The sequence below is a fragment of the Octodon degus genome, unplaced genomic scaffold, assembly GCF_000260255.1.
Source record: "Octodon degus isolate 3935 unplaced genomic scaffold, OctDeg1.0 scaffold00033, whole genome shotgun sequence".
In the NCBI taxonomy this organism is placed as follows: Eukaryota; Metazoa; Chordata; class Mammalia; order Rodentia; family Octodontidae; genus Octodon; species Octodon degus.
In genome coordinates this window covers 11,674,223-11,697,669 of record NW_004524609.1, presented here as the reverse complement: position 1 = coordinate 11,697,669, position 23,447 = coordinate 11,674,223, and the positions used below count along the sequence as shown (strand labels likewise).

The 23,447-nt window shown below is 50.9% G+C and overlaps 1 protein-coding gene across 1 annotated transcript; it reads right to left on the bottom strand.

The window, feature by feature from the left end:
- Positions 1–7,370: 7,370 nt before the first annotated feature.
- Positions 7,371–12,502, bottom strand: Sox9 (SRY-box 9). The gene is made up of 3 exons (XM_004630058.3): positions 11,737–12,502; positions 10,786–11,039; positions 7,371–10,213 (listed from the first exon to the last, which is right to left on the bottom strand). Exons 1-3 carry the CDS (start codon positions 12,165–12,167, stop codon positions 9,366–9,368), a joined length of 1,533 nt encoding a protein of 510 aa, XP_004630115.1. The 5' UTR covers positions 12,168–12,502; the 3' UTR covers positions 7,371–9,365.
- Between the last annotated feature and the right edge of the window lie 10,945 nt (positions 12,503–23,447).

Here is a 23,447-nt window from a genome sequence, read left to right as displayed (position 1 = left end):
CCATACTTAGCTGGTTCCAAGGCAGAGTGGCATGTGGCAGAGGGCAACCTTTCATGGTGTTGGCAAAGAGCAAAGCACAAAGGGAGAGGCAGCAGCTTGGGCAGCTAGCTAGCCTCTCTCCCCTCCTTACACTGTAACCAGGCAGGTACAGCATCCATACCCAAAGCAATCAAACACAAACTCCAGAAGCTGCCCTGTGACTGCAAGAGGCTTTGTGGGGGGACGCCTAGACACAAACCATACTCTCTAATTTAGGATATATTTGCTCAAATGTACATGTGTGTTAAAAATCATTGACTTGTACAGTTAAGGTCTATGCATTTCATGAATCTAAGGTTTGCCTTTTGTTTTTGTTGTGGACTTTTTCCATCCACAATAAGGGAGGGGGGTATCTGAGTGAGAAAAGAAATCCACACAGTGTGCTCTGAGAGTTGTGGCCATGCAGTGGGTTTTCCTCTGTACTGTGAGGACAAGGCGGGGTTACCTACTAATTCGGAGAGGAGCAAAGGAGGCTTTAAGAGAGACTGCAGAGCTTTGAAATGAGTTCTTGCAGTGGGGATGAACGGAAAGCTGGTCCCTGAGTGGAGTCCAAGCACCCAGGGTGATGTGAGAAGCGGCATTTTTCTGTTGGGAAGGATTGTGTTGCCACTGCCCAAACATGGGTCCCCTGGGGACCCACATGGCATCTCACAAGCATGGCATCTCTGGGTCCGACCTAGCAGAATGGGCTGCATGAACAAGAAGGCCTCAGAAGAAAGAGGCTGGAGGTGTTCTGAGCGAGCTCAGCCAGGAAGGAGCCAGGGGACACTTCCTGCCCGTATTGCGGTGTTTATGCGTGTGGAGCCCGGACAGCTGCACAAATGAAGAGTGCAGGAACATGCCCCCTCAGAAGCAGAATCAGGCCCATGGAAGGCCTTGCCCGCCAGGGACACCAGCTTTGGCCGTCTGCTTGGACCTGAGAGCTGATTTCTTCCAGACTCGTGTGCCTGCCCTGGTCCTCACTTGTGTGGCCCAGTGGCCTGGACTCTACTGGACAGCTCAACCGCTCACTGGCCAGGAAGGAGACAGATCAGCGGGAGGTGAAGATGACATCAGCACCCTGCTGCATGGCACATTATCACCCCAAAGCAAGCTCCAGCTGAAGAGGTAGGAGAACTCTGACCACGAAGCCTGCTTTGACGTTCTCCAGAGGGGTATTTCAGTGACTGAGACAAGACTTAAAAATAAGTACTGAAGCAAAGAGACATTTTATTTTCTGAAGATGGGGAGAGACAGGTCTGCCCTAGTTAACATTCAGGGCCAAGGGAACATCCCACTTCCAGAGCAGTAATGAAGAGAGACAAGCTTGCAGCCCACGCAAGTCACCTTGGGTCTAACTGCCCACTAGGCATCTCCAGCCAGCTTCTGGTGTTCCATCATGTTTTAAATGGTCCGCTTGTCACCTTGCCATGGAGGGCAAAGAACAAGGTCACCCTCGCTGTCACCTCGTCTGTCTTCCTCTCACCATTTCTCAACTCCTGCTACTGTTCACCTCTTCCTGAAAGCTGTTACTTTGAGTTTTCATTTCTACTTCCTTGGTCTTTCAAAGGCTTTCATCTCCTCTGCAATGGACTGAAGTTTGTTTATTTGTTTGAAGAGATCTCCCTCTGGCAAGATTTGATAGCAAATTCGAAAGTCTGAATTGGTTCTGGGGAATCTTCCCCTGCCATAATGTGGTGGAAATTCCTTAAAGCTCCTTTTGAGTCTACCTTTGCTTTGTTTCATCACTGGGGATTTAGCTCAGGGGTTGAACGCTTGCTTAGCAAGCCAGAAGCCCTGTGTTTGTCCTTGGCATCAAAACCAAAAACCAAACTTCACCTGAAAAGCAATTCAATCAAAAAATACAACAGAACCAAAAAACAGACAAAAGACAAGCAAGGTGACTGCTTTGTCTCTCAACTGTTTCTCTACTATTTTCTTATCCTATTCAATTCCTATCCTAGTCACAATGGCCCCAGAGCACGCTTCTGTTTCATACCTCCATTGCTTTCTGGTTCCTTCTCTGTACTGCAAGTGCCTCTCCTGAGGAGAAAATGTCCAAAGCCTCGAAGGCGAAAAACACACGTCAAAGATCGTATCAGGAAGAAAAGATGCCCCAAAGGTAGAGCGATGCCTTAGCCAGTGCCTGGGGTAGTGGTAGTATGGACCACTCCATCTCCCATGCTCAGGGAAGGTCTGTGGGAACAAGTGATCTCGGAGCTGAGGTCTGAAATATAGGCAGGAGATGCCAGGGAAGATTCTGATGAAAAAGTGCTCAGCTCAAGAAAGTAACAAGTACCAGAGTGCAGAAGTAGCAAGGAGTTTGAGATTCGAGAAGGAAGATGAAGTAAGGGTAGAAGTTGAGTCACAGAAGTAGGCAAAGGCCAGAGTGTAGGGACGAGGGTCATGAAACTATTTTTGTAGAGCCAGCTAGAAAATGTTCAGGATTTTTAGGCTACTATCTGCTTTCCATGTGATCACAATAGCAGAAATGTATAGAGACAATATGGCTGCAACTTTGCTCCCCAAAACCTTTCTTTGCAGGGACAGTAGAGGGTCAGATTTGGTATTTGGGCTATAGTTTGCTAAGGCTTCAAGTAAGGCAGTTGAAAATATCTAGTAAGGATTTTGCATATCATTCCAGGTAAATAAGTGAGGGGGTTTTGAATAAGAAGCATCCTATGGCCACATTTTGCTTTAAGAATTCTTGCAATGTAATTTACAACATAACCCTTATTCTCCTTTCCTCATCATGAACTCTTATTTCAAACTATCTTTTGAAAGCTGAAAGGTGAGAAAAGTCCTTAGAAGTTGCATGTGCTAGTTATATAACCTTAAGGTAATCCCCCTCCCTTTTTTTTGGTACCAGGGATCAAGACCTTGCATAAGGCAGGTGCTTATGCCACTGAGCTATCTCCCCGGCCCCTGGTAATTGCTTAATATTTCTAAGCCTCAGTTTCTGTCTTCACAAAACTGCACTGACACCATTCTAGAAGAGTCACCGAATGGATTAAGTGAGATTGTGTGTATAAAACATCTGTCACAGTGCCTGGCAGCCTAAGCGCTCAATGATGTAAACCACTTTTCCACTTTTTCTTTCCATTGAGCCTGGATATGTCACACTGCAGTTAAAACAGGGGTAAATTTAAAACTTATTAATTGGGTTCAAAAAATCAGTACTCAATTACAGGCTCTGAGAAATTGTTCAACACAGTTTAGTGATTTGGGCTGCGACAAGGGTTAGTGTAATTTTAATTTCCCTAAAAAGAAACACAACTTCTGATTAAAATAATGGTGAACATGTTTGTATTTCATGTTATTCAAAACACACACAGAGACCTGGAAATAATTCTGGGTGTGTAAGTTTGAGACTATTAGTAAGTAAAGTATATTCGGAGAAGAGTAACAAGCTATAAAGAAAGTTTGGAATATAAAGGCTTTGGAATTGTTTAGCTTTGTGGGAGAAAGGCTAAACAAAACTTGAAAATACTACAAAAAATTGAATAGCAAGATTAGATCCATAGCGTACTGGTATAGAGGTGGGCCTTTTTGGATGATTGGCCTGAAAATGCAGGAATGAGATTATCCTCCAGTTAAAACTCTCCTTGACAGCAGAAGTCACCTCCTCATCAACACAAGCATTACAGGAAAAATGGCAAATGGTTCAACAGCTGAGATGCTGCGCCAGGTTATTTCTGCAGTGAGGATGTACGTACCCAGAAAGGCTCCTCCTTCTACCTTACTGATCTCTGACTCCATACATGTGCAGGCTGCGGAGATCCAGAGCCTCTGTGGGGTACCAGGTACGGAGGCTTTGGCAAGATGAGGAAGATGAGAGATATAACTTTATGGTTCCCCAAGAGTAGAAAGATTCCTAGAAGGTTGTCGCCGGGGCAGGAGGGAGTGATATACATGTCTACTGGATCACGGTTAATTCAATGTCACTGACAAATAGATGAAAATCATGAAAGGAAAAGAAAGAGGTTAGTAAGTTCTCACCCAAACTGGTCACCAGCTCTCTTTCCTGGGCTTGGCGTCCCACAAGACCTTATCAGTGCATTTTTTTAATAGCACGAGATAAGAAAATGCAAATTCAGAAATGTGAGCTCCAGGAAGACACTCTCTCTTGCTTGCTGTTTTTTTTTTTTTTTTTTTCCTGATCCAATAAAGCAGATCAACAAATGTTTATAGAAAGATTGAGGAATAAAAATACTCTTATGGTGGAATATGGCAGTGTAGAATAATGGGAGTTGGATTATGTTCCATATAAAATCCTGAAAATTTAAGAAATGTGCCTAGTCATCGTGTCCCAATCAATGATAAACACATCATCCCAAAGTCAGTCTTGGTTCAAAAGAATGCAAATTTGAGACTATGTTGTATTTTGCCTGAAAAGGATTATCACGCAGAAATCCAGAGTACCTTGTAATCTGTGAGGGATGGAGAAGGAATTAGCCCTTTTAGAGCCCAGCAAGCATTTTAGCTGCAGGAGACCAGAGGCTACCCCATGAAAAGGCAGAAGAGAGACAGCATACGAAGGACAAGAGGAAATGAGTAGGGAGAGTGTGGCGCTTAAGCAGTTGTGTGAGGAGGGATTGCTAACACTTCCTCTGTGCCTTAACCCTAATCCCACCCTAATTCTGCCCGCGAGATAACATCATTTGAGTCCCAGAGTGATAAGAAACTGCGTAAAGATGCATGATAGAATGTGATTGTAGAAAGTCTTACTGGTAGATTCTGGGGCAGTGGCAGTGGGCTCGTGGATACCGTACAAGGCAGGTATTAATTAAGCACCTACTGCGTGCAGGACACTGTTGAGAACAGATTGGAAAGTTTCTCATTCGTAGGCCCCCTTGCCATAGTTTTACCGCCCAACAACGATGGTCATGGGCAGACCCAGCTTTTGTGGAGCCTTAAGCTTCTACATATATATATATATATATATATATATATATATATATATATATATATAAAGATTTTATCTTAAGGGGGCTCTTTAAGAAAAAGAATATAAGTTTTAAAACAATAAGATTAAATATAGAACCTTAGGCTTGTGCTTAAGGAGTGTTGAAAGCCAGCCTCTATTTGCTTCTTAGTGAGGCCATTTCTGGCTATGGTGGTGGTTCGTTGATGAATTTAATATAAAAAGGGCCACTGTGGTGACTCTAAGGTGAATTTTGGCAACCAGGGGATGGGAAAGGATGCAACAGGGTTAAAATGAGAGCATTTTAAGCACCTAGCTCACACTGGCCCACATGGCTCTATTTTCATAATCGACCAAAAGACTGGTTTCAAATGAGTTTGTTTTTATTCCTTTTTTTTTTTTAAACCCTCCCTTTTGTTAAGAGAGCTAAGAAAGTTGTGAGTACAAATAAACAAATAACCTGGGGTTTAAATACAAGCATTTTCTGTTCTGGAGGATTCTTTGCTAGGTTTCCAATCAACATGTTCTTGTTGCCAGGGTGATAAGCTCTCAGTTTCTGGATTTAGAATGAAAATTCCTCTGAAATATTTTTTAATCTGGTGATATGGGGCTTTGACTCGTTCTGGTGAATGAGGGTAACTGAGATGGTGAGGATTCTTTCTCTGTACTCCGGGGTCTCCCGCATTCTTCTGTGTGTCAGAGCCACCCTGGGGGGGGTGGTTGGTGGGAACTTGGAAAAGAATATTTTGTCTTGGGTGTCACTCTGCAAAATTTGAATTTTCTGAGATAGCTGCTATACAGACCAAAGAGTCTGGTGCAGTTAATTTTCTGGTTATTTCTAGATGAAAAAAAAATCACGTTACTAACCAACTGTGCTACAAGCAGGAGGGATGGTGAACATTCTCAGCAAATGGGGAAACTGAGGCACGGGGGAAAAACAACCTGCTTTAGCCACCTGACAAACCGATGTCCGAGTGGAACATTCTGACTCTCAGAAGTCCTGCTCGGGGTCTCCTACCTAGGGAAAGAGAACAGTCTAGGAAGCAAGATAGCTTTTATGTGGAAGGGAGTGTTCACCGCTGAGACAGTGAATACTGATTTTAATAAGGCCAGGAGATCAGGACGAATAAGATGGACAAGCATCAGGGAATGCCACAAAGACTTAGAAAGGACTCTGTGCCTGTTGGCAAGAGTGAAACGGAGAGAAAGATGGGGAGAGATTTTAGAAGAATGGCGGATAAACTGTGGGTCTGAGGGACTGGTTGGCCATGGGGCAAACAAGGAACAGAATCTGCTGTCTGCAGGGGTAGGGATTTGTACAGGCTCCTGCAGATCACAGGCCCTCAATCAATGTTTGTTGCAGGAATTTGCAAAGGAGGCCGATTACTAATGTGGCCTCGATTTGGTAACGAGCATTTTCCTGGTTGCCAGGATCCCCATGTGGGATGCGTGCCAGGAATCCAATAAGCAGAGGCAGACGATGTGAGGCAATGGCAGGGGCACCGGCAGGACCCAGGACCCCGCCGATACACCCGGCTGAGGTGGAAGGCAGAGGTGGCTTACCTTCTCAGGGACACTTCCCCATCCACCTGCGGCAGAGGCTAGAGGAGGTGGGAGGAAAGGAATGATTTCATCTGTTGAATGAAAAATGACCTGAACATTTCACCAAACCTGGAAACTCCCCATGGAAGCGGGGCCAAGGAAAACAGGATTAGGTGCCATTTGTTCTGGGATGCTTTTGCCTTTGCTCAGAATGAGTTAAACTGGAGGCAACAGAAGCCTAAGGTAACCTGCTTCCATTGTCTTTGTGGAGAAATTAGGCAGAGACCTGACTTTCCTCTGGCCCCAGGTAGAGCCTCTCACATTTTGGGTCCCTTTGCCTTGGGAGCTGGTACCCCATTTCCTTGCGGTGTGTTCACAGTAACACGACGTTTGCCATATGACATTCAGGAAAAAGAGGCACCTGCTTTGGCACTCTGTGTCCTCACAAGCTGCGGGTCTCAGGCCCAGTATTCCCTCTTCCCTCTGACCTCTAGGAGGGGGCGGCTTTTGCCTTGAAGCAAGAGGCGGCTAAAACCAGAAGCATGCCACCAGTGTGGACGCCTATGGGCATGTCATTCTCCACGTGACCGACTGCTGACCCACTGCGGTGGCACTTTTCACGATGGTTGTGTTAAGAGTTTTGGGGGATTCACATTCTTTTCCTCAAGGTCTGTTTCAAGACCGGCCTAAGGAGCACATGCGTATAAAAACATCGCAGAAGACAGCATTTAAACCACCTCTTTTGTGCCCCAAGTACCCAAATCTTTCTCACCATAGAACTGCATAAATAAATCGTAGGGTCATTTCCTTTTTAATGCAATGTATATTTATTGTAAACAATAATATACAAAAAAGAAAAGAAAAGAAAAGAAAGTTAAGTTCACAGAAAGCACAAAGTTTGGAGGGGAAACAAGTGAAAGAAACAAAACACAAACACAAACCAAACCTTACCTAAAAAGAAAATATGATTTTAAATGCCAGGTTTCTTAAGTTACAGAAATACTTTTTTAAAAGATCTGCTTTTATACAGAAATTGAAAGATGCCATATTATAAGAGTGCTTTAAGATTTTATTCTACCAACTTCTAAAACTGTTAATATATCTTTTCTTTTAAATAAAAAAAAAAGTCTGCTGTCTTTTTAAAAAAGCAATCCTTAAACTCTCCAGCCACAGCAGTAATTAAGGATTAAGGTCTGTCAGTGGGCCTGCTCCCCTCCTGGTGTGCCCTTACCCTCTGAGAAGAACATGCAGAGGAGTATCTATGACACCTACTTGCATTGTCTTGTGTCACAACACACACACACACACACACACACACACACACACACACACACACAGAAATTTAGGCCCAAGAGTCTGTGGCAGAAAACACTGCAAATGATTCAGTGATATACTACATTTGCAAATCTCTCATTTGTACAAAAAAGAGAACAAGAGAAACAAGCTTCCAGTTTGTTTTCAACAACAACAACAAAAAAAAAAAGAAAAAAAAAAAGACGGACAAAAAAGAATTTGTACAAATCTAGGACGAAGGATCCGAAGAAACTTGCTTTTAATAATAAAAAAGATTAAAGAGATAAATAAAAAAAACTGGTTACAGTTAAGAACATAATTTAACAAAAGATGACGACCATGCCCTTTGAGGAAGGCTCCAACAACCTATTTTAAAGAAGGCAAATTAAAAAAAAAAAGGAAAATTTTTTTTTCAATGAAAACCTCTCCTTACAAAATAAATATTTTTTTTTTGTACCACGTGGAACGTCTTGAAGGTCAACTGCTGGTGGTCAGTGAGGCACAGGTGACAGCGAGAGCGCAGACTCCAGCGTCTGCGGACCACATGGGCCCGGAGGCAACCAGGGGGCAGGGCTCCAGGGCACTTACTTGCTGGCTGCGGAAACACTCCCCAAGCAGATTCCAGTCTCCTTTGCTTGCTTTTTGCTTCTTTCTTAAGACTGCAGCGAACAAGCAAAGGCAGGAGGAAGGACTCACACGCCAAAGAGCGCAAGTATTTTCCCAGCAGCGTGTTTTTAAGGCTCAAGGTGTTTTTTCTCTTGTTTAAAATATATATCTATACATATATGATAAAGCTTACCAAACGTGTCTCTAGACTATTCGTTCACTCCCATAGTTGCAAAATAAGGCTTTAGCTCTTCTCACATTAAGGCAGCTCCTCCTTGAATCTAGGCAAGCCTGAGGCTCACCCCCAAAACAAATCATAAACAATTTTCTTTCAATGTTAATATAATTGCATACTTTTTTTCTTTTTCTTTTTTTTTTTTTTTTTGTAGGAGAAAGCAAATCTGTACAAAAATACTCTGCAAGTTTGCAAGAAAAGCTAGGGCACACTGTTCAACTAAGAGTAGTTTAGCTGTTGGAAAAAAATAAGAGCATTTAGTTTTTTTTAATCTAAAAATATGTATAAATCCCCTCAAATGGTAATGAATCATACACAGTACATACTAAAAATATTTAAAATAGAGAATATTCCTCACAGAGGACTTTTTTTTCTTTAATTACTGCTAAAAAATAATTACAAAGTCCAGACAGGAAGGGAGGTTAAGCAAAGTGGCTGCAGCTGCCCATTCTCTACAGAAGAAGTCTGTCCGGGCTGTCCTGGGCGCTGCGGGCCCACCTCTTGCCAGGCATGTGCTGGCCGCCGACTCACACGCGCCACGCTGCTCTGCTCCTGTGTCTGGCTAGACAAGGTATCTGTCTTGGAACCTCAGTACCTTCCAGTCGCCTTTACTTTTCCTGTCTTTAAGAAACAGGAGAAAACAAACAAACAAAATGTCCAAAGAAATGCTGGATCTTTCTGCGGCTGCTTTTCTGAGCATCTCGGCCCCCTCTCCCGAGCCGTGCGCGACTGGGCGCCCAGGTCTGCTCAGGGTCTGGTGAGCTGCGTGTAGACCGGCTGCTCCCACTGCTGCGGGCTGTGGGTCTGCGGGATGGACGGGACCCCCGAGGTGTCGGCGATGGGGGTGTACATGGGGCGCTGGGCCGGGTTCATGTAGGTGAAGGTGGAGTAGAGGCCAGAGCCCTGGCCCGCCGCGTGGGTGTAGAAGGAGCCGGTGCCCTGGTGCTCGGCGGCGGCGTAGTCGTACTGCGAGCGCGTGATGGGCGGGTAGGACGGGCTGTAGTGCGGGAGGCTGAAGGGGCTGTAGGCGATCTGCTGCGGCGAGTGCTGCTGCTGCTCGCTGTAGTGGCTGGGGCTCAGCTGCTCCGTCTTGATGTGCGTCCGCTGCGACTGCGCGGGCTCGCTGCTCAGCGTGGTCAGCGTGTGCGCCTGCGGGGCCTGCGGGGGCGCCGCCTGGGCCTGCGGGGGCGCGGGCTGCTGCTGCGCGGGGGCCGGCGGGGCCGGTGGGGGCTGCTGCGGGGGCGGGGGCGGCGCCTGCTGCTTGGACACCCACACGTGGCCTGCGCCCGCCGCAGTCGGGGTCGCCGCGGTGCTGCTGATGCCATAGCTGCCCGTGTAGCTGACCTGGCCGTGTGTGGCCGGCACCCCTGGGTGACCGTTGGGCGGCAGGTACTGGTCGAACTCGTTCACGTCGAAGGTCTCGATGTTGGAGATAACGTCGCTGCTCAGCTCGCCGATGTCCACGTCACGGAAGTCGATGGGGGGCTGTCTGCCGCCCTCGGGCAGGGGGCGCCCCTCTCGCTTCAGGTCTCCTTTGCCAGGCTGCACGTCGGTTTTAGGAGTGGTGGGTGGGGTCGGCGGGCCCTGGGATTGTCCTGCGGGTAATAAAACATAAGCACGGGAAAATCAACAAGGTTCTGCTCTTAGGGACCTCCCTGTGGCCCAGGTGTAATAAGTCCGGGAATGATTAACTCGCCAGGATACACCGAGAGCCTCCTGGGGGGGGGGGGTGTCTGAGGGCCCCGGGGTCCGGAAGACCTAAGGACTACACGGAGCAAAGTGCCCTGTGTGCTTTTGGGGAGGAGGAGAATAGTGTGTGTGTGTGTGTGTGTGTGTGTGTGTGTGTGTGTAGGGGGCCTTAAAACTCTGAAGGCATTTTGCCTGGCAATCAAATAAAAAGGTCTCTTAGGACGCTGGGGTTGAGCTGGTGTGCATGAGCGCACTCGTGTGTGTGTGTGTGTGTGTGTGTGTGTGTGTGTGCGTGTGTGTGTGTGTGTGTGTGTGTGTGTGCAGGCGCGTGTTTGGGTGTCTGCTGGGCCCCTGGGCTGGGAGCTGAGCAGGAGTAGGCGCCGAAGGTAGAGCTGCCCTCCCCAGGGAGCGCAGAGTCCTAGGCGCAGGTTCTGGGCGCTGCCCCCGTGCCCCTTCCCCGGGCCCGTGAGGGACTTACCCGAGTGCTCGCCAGGCGAGTGCACCTCACTCATGCCCGAGGAGGAGTGCGGGGAGTCGGCCTGCAGCGCCTTGAAGATGGCGTTGGGCGAGATGTGCGTCTGCTCCGCGGCCTCCTCGGCCTCCGCCTGCCCGTTCTTCACCGACTTCCTCCGCCGCGGCTGGTACTTGTAATCCGGGTGGTCTTTCTTGTGCTGCACGCGCAGCCGCTCGGCCTCCTCCACGAAGGGCCGCTTCTCGCTCTCGTTTAGAAGTCTGGGGGTGGGAAGGAGACGCAGAAGACGGGGGTGGGGTGGGGGGATTGGTCAGCGAGATTGCCCGGCTGTCGGGGTCTCTGCATCTCGCTCTGCACACACCAGACCCCCGAGCCAGCGGCGCCGAGCTTTACTTAGAAAAGAGGAAAGAAAGTAAACCCAAAGAAAACTCTCAGTTCGGGAATTCCGACCTGAGTGGCCACTCCCCGCCCGTCCCCTCCCCTTCTATTTTGGAAACCTCGCAGATGAAAATAGCTCCCCGCCGCTGCTGCTCTAAACGCCTCTGCTACTGGAGTTGTCCCTCCCCCATCCTTTAAAATCTTACCGAAAACCCCCTTAAACTGGCAGAAACTCCCCCGCCCCCTACAGATGCCCGGCGCCTCCCTCTTTTCCTGCCTGAGGTCTCCTCCGGCACCCCCACATCCCTTGAAGAAGAACCACACATCAGAAGATGGAGGGTACCCCCACCCCTATAAACCTGAAGGTAACCGAGCTGGCCGCCCTCCCCCGCCCCTGGCTCCCTCAAGCCTGCTCCACCTCGGCCGCCCCCTCCCCTCCCGGTCTCCAACCCACAAGCGGTGTCAAACTCCGAGCCCAAGCCACACTTCGCCCCTCCCCCGCCCGCGCCCCACTCTAGCCGCGCAGCACCTCCAGCCCTTGGGGGGCGGGGACAGCGGAGCCCCTCCAGGCCGCCCTACCTCCAGAGCTTGCCCAGAGTCTTGCTGAGTTCGGCGTTGTGCAGGTGCGGGTACTGGTCCGCCAGCTTCCTGCGCGCCGCCTGCGCCCACACCATGAAGGCGTTCATGGGCCGCTTGACGTGCGGCTTGTTCTTGCTGGAGCCGTTGACGCGCACCGGCATGGGCACGAGAGTCCAGTCGTAGCCCTTGAGCACCTGGCTGACCGCCTCGCGGATGCACACGGGGAACTTGTCCTCCTCGCTCTCCTTCTTCAGGTCGGGTTCGCCCTTGGGGAACGTGTTCTCCTGGGGCCGCGTGTTCTCCGTGTCCGAGCCGGAGCCCGACGGGCAGGGCGAGCCGGCCGAGTCCTCGGACATGGTGGGGCTGGGGGCGCCGGACAGGCCCTTCTCCTGCTCGTCGGTCATCTTCATGAAGGGGTCCAGGAGATTCATACGCGGGCCCGGGGCAGGGGGCGGGAGGCCGGGAAAGGCGAGAGGCCGCGGCGGCTGGGGACTCGGGTGCAGGTCCCTCTCCCCTCGGCTGCCCCGACGCGGACGCGGAGCGAGCGGCTCCCGGGGAGGCTGGCGCGTCACCTGGCCGCTGGAGGCTCGGGTGGCTGATCCGCTCCGGGTGGGAAAGGCGAATTGGAGAGGAGGACGAGGAAGGAGAGAAGGAAGAGCAAAAGTGGGGCACTTGCACCCTTCTCTTCTCCTCTTGCACAAAGTTCCCGGGGTGAAACTGGCCTAGTAGCAGCGCCACCGAAGTTCCCAGTCAGTTCCGAGCTCCGCTCTCGGCTCGCGGACTCTCAGCTCCGGGTCTCCTTAATAAATACTCCAGCTCACCTTAGAGACGTCCAGCCAATCACAGCCCGGCAGCCCTGGCTGGCAAGCAGCTCATTGGACGCAATTTTGGAGGAGGGAGGAGGCTTGTGGCGCTGGGCTGGGTGACGAGACCAGAGGGGAGGAGAGGGGAGGGAACCGCAGCCCCCGGCGGATGGTGGGAGGGGGAGGGGAGGGGGCAGCGCCGCGGGAAGGCGGGGGACCCGGGACGTGCAAAGGTGTAAGTGGCCGTGCGCTCGGAATGTCAGATTTTGGGGACAGTGTCCGCGCGAATCCTTGCGCGCGCACGCGTGTGTGAGTGTGAATGTGCGCGCGGGCGTGTGCGCTTAGAGCGGGGCCTACCCCCACCGCGACACTTCTTGTCCCCGGTCTCCTGGCGGCACCCGGGACTTTGTCGGAGTTTTTAGCATTGGAAAAGCAGCGGCTCCTAAGTGCGTAGTCCAGTTTCTGCGCCTGCAGCCTGCTCGCCTCCCAAAGTGCTTAGCAATGATCTTTGGAAGCAGAGGTTCGGGTGACTCAACGCCCGCCGTTCCTCCGTAATAATCCATATAAATAGAATAACAAACCCTGCTTCGCCGGGGCTAGTGCGGCTGGTCGGATTGTGCTTTGCGCTCGGGCTGCGGGAATCAATGGAAACCAGAGTTAAGTCCCGCGAAGGCGGGCGCGACCTTGAACTCCGAGGATTCCTTCTCCGGGCCCCCGGCCCCCACCCCGCCGCCGCCCCTCGGTGACAGGGCTGCCACTCGCACGTTCCGCTCGTTGCCTGCAGGCTGAATCCAGAAACGCCAGCAGCGTTGCCCCTGGAAAAAGCTCGAAAGCTGCTCTAGCCGAGACGGAACTTTGCGAAGTGGCCCTCCCGGCCCGGCCGAGAGGCCGAGGGCGGTCACTTGGTTTGTAAAACTCCAAATAAATGGGCACCCCGAGGACAAAACAGTCCTCTTTGGCAGAGCCGTATGTAGGGCCCGTTTTCGCGGGGTCCCGGGAGTGGGGAAGCGCCGGTCCGTGGGACGTGAGTTGGTCCCCGCGGAACCGCGCGCAGGTGGCCTTCTGAGCGGGGCCGGAGTAGCTCCGAAGTATTTCAAGCTTGCTTTGAGCCCAAACTTTGTACTGTGCGGGCACTCTCAAGGCCAGGCCGGGGAAGAGCGGGTCATCTGTGCTGGAACAGAATACTCTCACTCGCCCGCCGGTCACAAGGCTTGAGACCCACGAGCAAACGCACAACGGAGGAAAAACTCTTTAACTTTCAACTCCCACCCCCTTTCCCTCCGCCTTCTGGCTCTTCCAAAAATTCGCCCGGAGTTAAGATATTGATAACCGTGAATCGAACCACATCGTATCGAAGACAGGTTTTCTTCCCCTCATCTGCCCAGTGCGATCATTCAGATACGGTTTAAGCAAATACTTTATTTGACGTGTTTCTTTTTAAAAACTTTTCTCTCCTTTTCTTCCGAAGTCGACATTTCTTATAGGAAAAGAAATGGTTGATAAGCAGTCAGAATCGATCCACAGGATATTATTATTATTATTATTTAAAAAAAAGAATGCAACTCACTGGCCTGTGATGTCTGTAGCACCCTATAGCTTGTTTTCGAATTTACGAGACCGGCAAACAATGGTCTTGTATTCTGTGGCTCCGCTCAGGACATGTAAGGACAGCGTGCATCGTTCTCGAGAAAAATAAGTAGTCCCGCGTAGTGTGGACGCATTTCTGCACCCTGGAGAGGTTCCACTCCTGTGCGAATGTGTGTGGTTCAAGGACCCCTCATCAAGGAGGCGACCCAAAGGCCACTGGGTTGATGTTCTAACCAGCTCCCCAAGATTTAATTTCTAAATTATAATGATCATATTTAGTGGCATAAAGGCAGTGGACACGACTGTCATTTTAAGATATTTGGGGATATTTCACTAAATATTTGTCGGTATGTAATAGTATGCATAGATGCACTTCTACCCGGTTTTAAGGACGGTAATATATAGCAGTAGTTTAGGTAATAGTGTCCGGTGCTGTATACTTTTTTTTTTTTTTTTTTTTGTGGAACCGGGGATTGAACTCAGGCCCTCACGCTTGCCAGGCAAGCACTCCCCAGTCTTAATTGTAATTCTACATTCTTGTAATTTTTTTTTAAAATTGTCTTCCAAATGGACTGCATTTTTCGTCTGTGTCTAGAGGGGGCGCCAAAAGCCCAGAAACTGTCAACTCAGCAAAACTGCGGGAAAATTTTGATGGTGTTGTGTTCCATTCAGTAGGGCTGCTTTGGAGCTGATTTATCTCTGCGGGAATTCCTACAAGATATTCCCTCTTGTACAGGTCTACCTCTGGGAACATCCCTAGGGGAACTTGGGATGTGTGTCTACAGAGATAGAGAGGAAGGAAAAAAAGAAAAAAGAAAAAGAAAGAAAGAAAGAAAGGCACTGGCGATGCCTAACATTTCTGCGCTGCTCAGGACTGGAGGACCGAGGCCCCGAGAAAGCCACTCCTTCCCAGGTGCCAGGAGCCGCCTGGCAGGCCAAGATGAGGCCAACTGTTCGTGGGCGCCTTCGGTTAGGAAATGGTTGGTCCTGGATTTCTTTAGGGGCGTTCGGCGCCCACGTTTCCCCCGTTGCCGGTGGAGCTTGTCTTCCTTGGTTTCCCAGTCCTGGGTTGCCCCGATGGCTCACGCGTGCTTGCAATCCGTGGCCGGGGTACGTCCACTAGATCTCAGAGCTCAGGAACTCGCTCAGGTTACAGATCTGGAAACCGAGGTCGATGAGCCAGAGCATTCTATTAGGAGCTAAATGCACACGGGTTCCCAATCTTGTGGGGACAAGAAAGGGCAAGGCGAAGGTCCACGCACCAGCAGGCAGCTGAAGGCATTTCACAGTGCGACGTGCTGTGGGTACCCGCTCTGGAGCAAGCGCCACGAGGTCTGCCGCCAAGGGCGGAGACACCAAGGTGTGAGCGGATCCCAAGGGGCGTCCTTGGGAAACCGAAGTCTGGGATCCCCACTCCCCATCCACTGCCCCCTTTTTGCAGTTTCCCTGGCCGGCACCGGGCTCAATTTCCCCAGCGGGGGCTTCCAACCTCCCCTTCTCGAATGCGCGAGCTTGCGGAGCCCGGGGCGCAGAGTTGGCGGGAAGCTTCTCTCCGGCTCCGCGTTGCTGAGCAAACCGCTCAGCCCTGGAGGGGGCTCGGGCTCCGGGTAGAGGCACGGAATGAAGGCGGCTGTGTTCCTTTTACCTGGGGGATGAAGGACCGACTTCTCTGCCTAAAATTTCTTAATAAAAGTGGGGACAGCGTCTTTTTCCGTTTTCAGTGGGGACGGATATGCTGGTTGGATGTGTCAGCCCAGCGATCCTGTCCCTGGCAGGGCTCATCCACGGGGATGGCCCCCTCTCTCCTCCTGTGCCCAAGCCTGGCACCTTGAGCTAACCGCGCAGGATCTCCTTCCCTAGTGGGACAGTCAGGCCCCGCGCCCGGGGCGCTCAGCCGCTCTTCGGTAACTAGCACTTTTCGCTGTGTTTCTTTTTTCACGCAGACACGAGTTTCCCTCGGAAGAGAGCGACAGGTAAGCCCCAGTCTCAGGATGGGCGTCGCTCTCTGGGCACCAACAGCAGAAGAAGGGACGTACTAGATGGCTTTGTAGGCGCGCAGCAAATATCGGACCAAATATGACCTTTGCACATGTATCCCCAAGTGTGTGTATTTCTCAGCCCGGCCGCCAGACCTCTCCCGCCTCGCTTTCCCTAATCGCAGGCAAATTCTTACAGGTTAATTTCTTCCCACACGGACGCCCTTCTTTGAGAGGTTGCTAAGCTTATTTGCATCCCCTGCTAAAACTACAGGCCGGGCTCTTCTCCCCTTTTCTGGTTTGGAAGCGAAAGAGAAGTTCAAGGTCGGATGCTGGGTGTAGGGCTGAGAACCGTCCACCTGGCCCCGGGTGATCCGGCCCCGTCGTGGGGCATCCATGGCTGGAACCCAGCGAGGCGCCCCGGGGGTGAGGACGGGAGCCAAACCTGGAGACCGGCTGGGCTGGCTGGTCCGGGAGCGGCTGAGTCTCAGAGGGGGAAAAGGAACGTGTGTGTGTGTGGGGGGGAGAGTTGGGAGGCCCCAATTCCACAGGTACTGTACTCTCGCTTGTTTTATGTTTTTAACCTCCTTTTCGTTCAACCCTTTGTTTTCCCAAATTATCTGTCCTTGGTGGTGCCAGGGAGCTGCACGCCCTGCCGATTGATTCCCTGATTCCCTCGAATGCCCTGCAGTGAATGTCCCAGGCCAAGTGTGTCCCTGTCTTCACGCTTTCACCTGGCCTCTTCGCTCTTGCCTTGTTGATTTAAAAAGAGAAATCAAGGGAGCACTCCGTGGGGCTGTTCCACGCCTACGCCTATGGCGGTGCACTCGTCCTAGGGGCTCAGGTTAGCCCCCAGCAGAACGCAGGTCGCCGATTCAGACCCACCCTTTCTCCATCTCCTACCATCTTTCAGTTTAGGGGTGGCCAGGCTCAAAAAGGGCACGGCCCACGAGTGCTGAGTTTGGCGTGGTTTCCGTAGGGGTGGGCGGCTCTGTAGCAACAATTGTCTCAGCCTGGAGGGCTAGTATCTCCCTGGGAGGGGCCCTGTTGAGTAGGTGATCGACCATTCCTGATCTTCGTGAATGGGAAACAGTATCTCCATCCAACCGCGGAAGAGAAAGGCAGGCCTTGAAGGCGCCAGGTAGCAGTTTGGAGCGAGGGTAACTGTCCGAATCCAGAAAAGTTATTTTGTATCTTTTCCCAAACTCATTTCCAGCTCTGCGGGATCCGGGAGCTCCGGCTGAAGCACTATGCGTTTCCTGCATCCGGAGGCTCTTCTGGGCCAGAGAAAGCCGCGTGGTGCTGGGCTCTGCTTTGGTTTGGGAGCCAGGAGCCACGTGAGGGCGAGGGAGGTGCCGGGGCAGAAGCGCGAAGCTGGGTCTTGGCCCTGGGTCAGTGGGCCTGCGACCACGGGGTCACCCTCCCCCACCCCCAACTTTTGAGCTGATGTGGAAGTGTGACGTCACAACCCTGCGGGCTCTGACCACAGACTTGCAGCTGTCACCCGGGCCACCTGGGGTAGGCAGAGAGCTCCGGGGTTTCCTGGTTGGTGCCCAAAGGAACTCGGTCCCTTGGGCTTCCTGCTTTGTTACAGTTTTAGATACATGTCCTGGTGCCCTTCTTTGTGTGAAAGGGCTGCAGGCTGGAAAGACAGACTGCAGTGTTAGGTACTATGGGAACCGCTCCTGAGCTCCCTTGAAGTGCGTTAGGGGGCAGGGGTGTCCTGGAGTCTCCGCCTCAGGGGCATCAGAGGTTTTGCAGCAAGTGGAGGATTTTTGGTTCTCTTTTTGTTTTCTTCTTTTCTTGGCACCATCCTTCTCCCCAGGTCTTTCTCTGCCATGGATGTGCAAGGAATAATGACTTGGAATTCATCCCACCTGGTCCACTCTTGCTTATATATTCTTTGGAGGATTTAGGCATTCGAAAAAGGGAGGACAGAGAATCACATTTTTATATATCCTCTCTTCAGTTCATGAACTCCCAGAAAAATCTCAGGGTGCTGTCACAATCTTAGGGTGAAGTGCATTTGCTTCCAAGGGGAGGGTCAGGTGGTCCCCTCTCACAATGAGTTCTAGGTCTGGATTCTGCTCTTTCTTCTTGACTCTCCGGGTTGAAGAAGCAGAAAGCCAAAGCTGACAGAACCCAGCTCCCTGCAAGGTGCCCTTAGAGCTCACCAAGACATCAGCATCCACTGGCGGAAGAAGAGTCCCTTGACCTGTCTGCCTTGGGATCTGCCACAAAACAGAGGCAGATAAGTGATTACTGGTCTAATCCTCAGCTAAGAGCAACTGTGGAGTCAAGTTCTGGGGTTTAAGGTTTCCTTTAATACTTTCAGGGAGCAGCAGAGATGTTGGGGTGTTCTGTTGGGCAACCCGGAGAGAGGGTAACTGACTGAGGCTTCAGAGCTCTCTGACAAAAAACAAAGGCAGCCCCGTGTGTGTGTGTGTGTGTGTGTGTGTGTGTGTATGTGTGTGTGTGTGTGTGTGTGTGTGTAGGCTCCTGAGGGAGCCCCAAATAGAGCTTTAATTTGATCTCCACCTATACTAAACATGGGCAGTCAGGAGGGCTGCAAATCAGGTTTGAGTTCCCTGGAGCTTTCAGGTTTGTGAGGGTCAGGACACAGCGTGGGCGGGAATTGGGGGGTGCCCACTCGAGATGCTCCTTAAGGCTGTGGAGGAAGGAACGGGGTTCCAGGACAAGGACGCGTGAAGCAGTGGGGATGGCGAGTCCCCTCTAGATTTCCCCACCTGTCATTCTTTGCCTTAGCGTCTCTCCCCAGCATTAAATCATCCTCTTTCCCAAATCGGCTAACTAGGTGACTTTGACTGAGGTCCCAGTAGCTGCCTTTGCAGCTGAAGGAGACCCACTGGGTCCTTGTGGTTACATAGTCTCCAGGTCCGGTTTCCCTCAGAATTCAGCTTCTGTCTGCCTGTACCCTGCTTTACCATCTGGGCTGAGACTGTCTCTCTGCCTGTGCCATGGATTCTTTCCATAGGTCACAGCGCTGCCTCCTGTCTTCGTGACTCCACGCAGGCGCTGAAGGGCTGGCAAGGCACGGGTGAGGAGTGGTTTCCCGGTCCATGGACAGTGGCGGCTGCCTTGTCTCTCCTCTCTTTCTTCCTGTAGCCCCAGCCCATCTTCTCCTCCCCTACCCACCCCCACACCGCCTTCTTGGTCCGAGCCCAGAAACGCCTTGTAGTGTGTGGTACACTTTCCTCTCTATTTGGGGGCCATCTGCCAACCAGCACAGTGGTGATGACAGTTTCCAGATGATTTTCCAAAAGCAAAGAAATCTGCTGGGGGAGGAGAGAGAGGCAGTGGCCAAGCTCTGAGCAGGCTGAGCTCTGAGCTTCCGGAAGAAGCATGAGAAGGCGGAGTTTCACGAGGCCCAGGGATTTTCTTTTCCCCCCTAAAATCTGCCTACAGCACGAGTCTGAAATTGCTGTGTGTAGTCTGTGAGCCTGACTCTGCCCTGGGAACTTGGGTCTGAGGACAGAGAGAGGGGCTGCAGGGAGGAGTGTGTGTGTGTGTGTGTGTGTGTGTGTGTGTGTGTGTGATTTGCCTCCAGCTCAGCCAGGCATCATGCGGCTGCCCCTAGCTCTTGGCCTGGTGTGTGCATCCAGAGATGAGGCGAAATTCACTCACCCCCTTCTTCTGCCTTCTGGCTTCCGCAGCCCAGTTTCCCTTCTGCCAGTGATTTGTCATCAGGCAACCCAGAAGGTGGGGGCGGAGTTGCCTTGGTGACTGAAGAATGGGTTCAGGGAATGAGTAGCTTCTCTTTTGGTTCTGAAAAGTCCTAGATGGATGCAGGGACTTACTCCCCGCGGTAAGGTTCTCTTTTGCCACGTACGCCCGCCCGCCCCGAGGCTTCCTTACCATATTTGCTTGCAACACTCCTTCTCAAAGGAAGGTCTTCCCTCCCAGATAGCAGCTGTTCTCACCTACTATTGTTTTGGAAAAAGGTGGGACTTATTCAGATTGTGGGTAAATGGCACTGAGAGGTTACTACGCTCTCAGCAAGAGGCAGCCAGACTTTGCTAGTGGATGCGGTGCAAGTGTTGACCCCTCTGGGGAGACTGAAGGATTCCCTAGAAATTGATACTTGCCCTTGTGACTGTCCTTACTGCCTTCTCCTTGGGCTTTGCTCTCCCCCGTCCTTTGTATATTCACATTTGCCACAAACCTCACCTCCTGGAGGACAAGCAATCTTCATGTGTGTGTGTGCGTGCGTGCGTGCGTGTGTGTGTGTGTTTAGTACAGGGTCTCACTACACAGATCGGACTCCTAGTAATCCTCTTGTTTTCAGTCTCCCAAATTCTGGGATTACAGGCATATGCCACCACACCCAGTCTCAATGGCCATCCCAGCACGTCCCTGGGGCAGGGCTGGCACTGCATGCTAGGGATCGAACCCCAGTTCCTGCATCTGCCTAAGCAAGCACTTTAATCTGCTGAGCTATCTGGCTGGCCCACAAACAGTCTTCTTAATCTGTATCCCTGCTCCATGTGCTCAGTTCTACTGAAACAACATTCACTGAGGGCATGAATACCAACTTCTAAGAAAATCATTTTTACTGGTAGTCCTGGAATCTTTGCAGGGAGCTAGGCCCCTCTTGACCCTCCAAACAAGTTCTCACTGCTTTGGCCAGGCTTGGCTCAAACTTATGTTCCCTGTGCCTCAGGCTTCCAGGGGGGCCACAATTGAGTCAGAGCAGTACCTACTGGTAGGGTTTTAGCTGTTGAATGTCGGGGTGGGGGGGACACCTTGGCCAGTTAGTGTGTGGCCTGTCTCTCCTCAGATGTGTGAGGTACACAGCTGGTTGTGGCGCTGACAAACCTTTCTTTGTTCTGGCACTTTGTGAATCTCCCGCCCTCACTCCTTGCTGCGAGAAGGAGTGTTGGAGACAATCCTTTTGAGAATATTTGCCGAGATGGATACAGAGCTTTCAGATTATAATCTTTATACATTTCTGGTGTGGATTTACAGGCTATGAGAAAACAATCAAACCGCAAGCTGAAATCATCATTAACACGTCAGAATGTCTAACACCCCTACAACTTGCTACCTAAATATACAATGATAATAAATATTATTTTCTTCCCGGTTCTCTCGCTTGCTTTTCTAAGTCAGGAGCAGTGCGCGGTCCTTCCTCAGCCGAGGCCCAGTGTGGAGGCTGATGGGGGAATGAATGGCAGGCCGGAAGGCTGGTGCCTGGGAGCCGATCACCACCAGCCTTTCCAGCGACTCCTCTCCGCCAAGCATTTTCTCCTCTCTTCGAGAGGCTCTGCTGTTTGTTTGGAGAGTGGTGGGGATGGAATTAGCTGGTGTCATGTGGGCCGCACGTGTGTGCTGGCTGCTACCTGAAATCTGGAGGCTAATCTCTCCCAGATGGCCCCGGGGACTAGTCACCAAGTCCTCGGAAGCACACGACCCTCTCCATCACCTCCTCCTCAGGCAGGGGGATGTGGGGCTTAAAGGGACCTTGAGAGTGGAGTGAAAGTACCCGGATGAGTCCCTGCAGCTTGCAACAAGGCTGCACTTAGTATCTTTCGTCCTCTGCAAATCACTTATCTCCACTCAACCCCTGTCCCTGATCCAAATGGTGACTTATGTCTAAGGAAAAAGAGGAGAGGAAAAGGCAAAAGAAATAGAGGGATAAAAAGAAGAAATCATCCACTAGGCTGAGAACTACGGTTATGATAGCGTTGGTCGGGAGAGAGGTAGGAGGGGAGGAGTTCCTCTGAAAAGCCATTTATTGCATTATTAAATGTCAGCCTCTGGGTGAAACCTGTTGCCCAGTTGGGTGGGTTGATGTGGTGGGGGTAAAGGGCAGGTACTTTCTTCTGGTCCACGAGTATGCCAGGAAAACTCTTTTACACACACACACACACACACACACACACACACACACACGCATGTATGCATGAGTGGATGCATGCATGGATGCGCGGACGCACGTATGGTCGCATGCACGCACGCACGCACGCACGCACCCCACTCTAGAGCACCCATAGGCCTTTGCTCTTGTGCCTTCTCACTTGCTGCCTGAAACGTAACAGCATTGCCAAGGGGGATTCCTTGCCTCTGTTTCTGGCTTCCACTTTTGAGGCGCCTTTACATGCACCCATCAGCTGCATTCCCTAGATGTCTCTAGGAGGCTGCAAGGGGAAGAAATTAGTCTCTGCTTTTCATGCAAAGAAAGGGAAGTTCTGCAAACAGTGTGTTGCCTGGTTAAGGTCACGCAGCTCACGGAGAGGCAGATCACTGGCCCTGGTGTCACAGGCCCTGCCCCCTCTCAGCTCCTCGCACACGTGGAATTTTACAGGCTGCTGTCACCGAGGAGCTCTTCCTCCTAGGCACACAGGCTGGGGAGTCCAAGAAGCCTACGCCTTCTCTTTCTTATCATTCTGCCTGTGCTCTGTTTTTTTTTTTTTTTTTTTTTTGGGTCACTTGGAGAGACAGGCCTCGGCTCTTTTGTGAAGGACACAGCCAATCTGATCTCCTCCCTTTCCACCTAATCGGGAGTTGGCTGCCTCTGTGGGGAGGAGACAGAACAAAGTGAGACTTGAGCCTTGGGCATCCAGGGTGCCTAGCTTTTTCAAACGTTGCTTCTCGTGAGAATCCTTTGGGTTTGCTGTGTCGGTTGACTTCTTTTTTTTTCCCCCACAGCGCTCATTTCCTTTCAGTATATGCAGCGTCTCCTTCGCCGTGCTATGCAGCAGCCTTATTATGTCACGATCCAGGGTCTCCAGATTTTCAGAATCATTTTCCTCTACGAAGCGAAAATGGGGATGTTCCTAATCCTTTAAATCTGGGCCAATCCTCACTATCTTTGGAAGCACAAGCCCCTCTGCTTTCACTCTGTCCCTTTTCTGCTGATGGACACCTTTATTAAAAAGGGAAAATGTTTGCATGTGTGCCAGGCAGTTGCTAAGGTTCTACCAGGACATGTCACCTGGACTGTCTTTGAAAACTTTGTATTGTAGTTCTTGTGAATTGTCCCCTTTTACAGATGAAAAACCCGAGAGGATCCGCCCAGCTCCCTGCCCTTAGTCCTCTCTGTGTGTTTGGAGTTAATAAAGGCTTTCCCTCCCTCTACCCACCTCCCCCCCCAAAAAAAGAAAAACCCGAAGCTCAGACAAAACCTGATATCTCTATGTATAAAGGGGTAAAAACAATACTAACAACAACAATGAATCAAGAAAACAGTAAGTACCAAGAATTGCATGCTTGCTTTGCAAAAATTCAGTTTCATACAAAGACCTGATGGGCTTTGTTACTATCCTCTGTGCTCTACATTGGGGAAAACTGCTTTTACCTATGTTCTATGTTTCTTTCTGGCCTT

What these genes read in the sequence shown, in the direction of transcription:
- Sox9 (XM_004630058.3), bottom strand. Translation starts at nt 12,167, where the DNA reads ATGAATCTCCTGGACCCCTTCATGAAGATGACCGACGAGCAGGAGAAG. An exon ending in ACTCTGGGCAAGCTCTGGAG is followed by an intron (nt 11,040 to 11,736) that starts GTAGGGCGGCCT and finishes TCCCACCCCCAG; the next exon opens with ACTTCTAAACGAGAGCGAGA. An exon ending in CTCGCCTGGCGAGCACTCGG is followed by an intron (nt 10,214 to 10,785) that starts GTAAGTCCCTCA and finishes TATTACCCGCAG; the next exon opens with GACAATCCCAGGGCCCGCCG.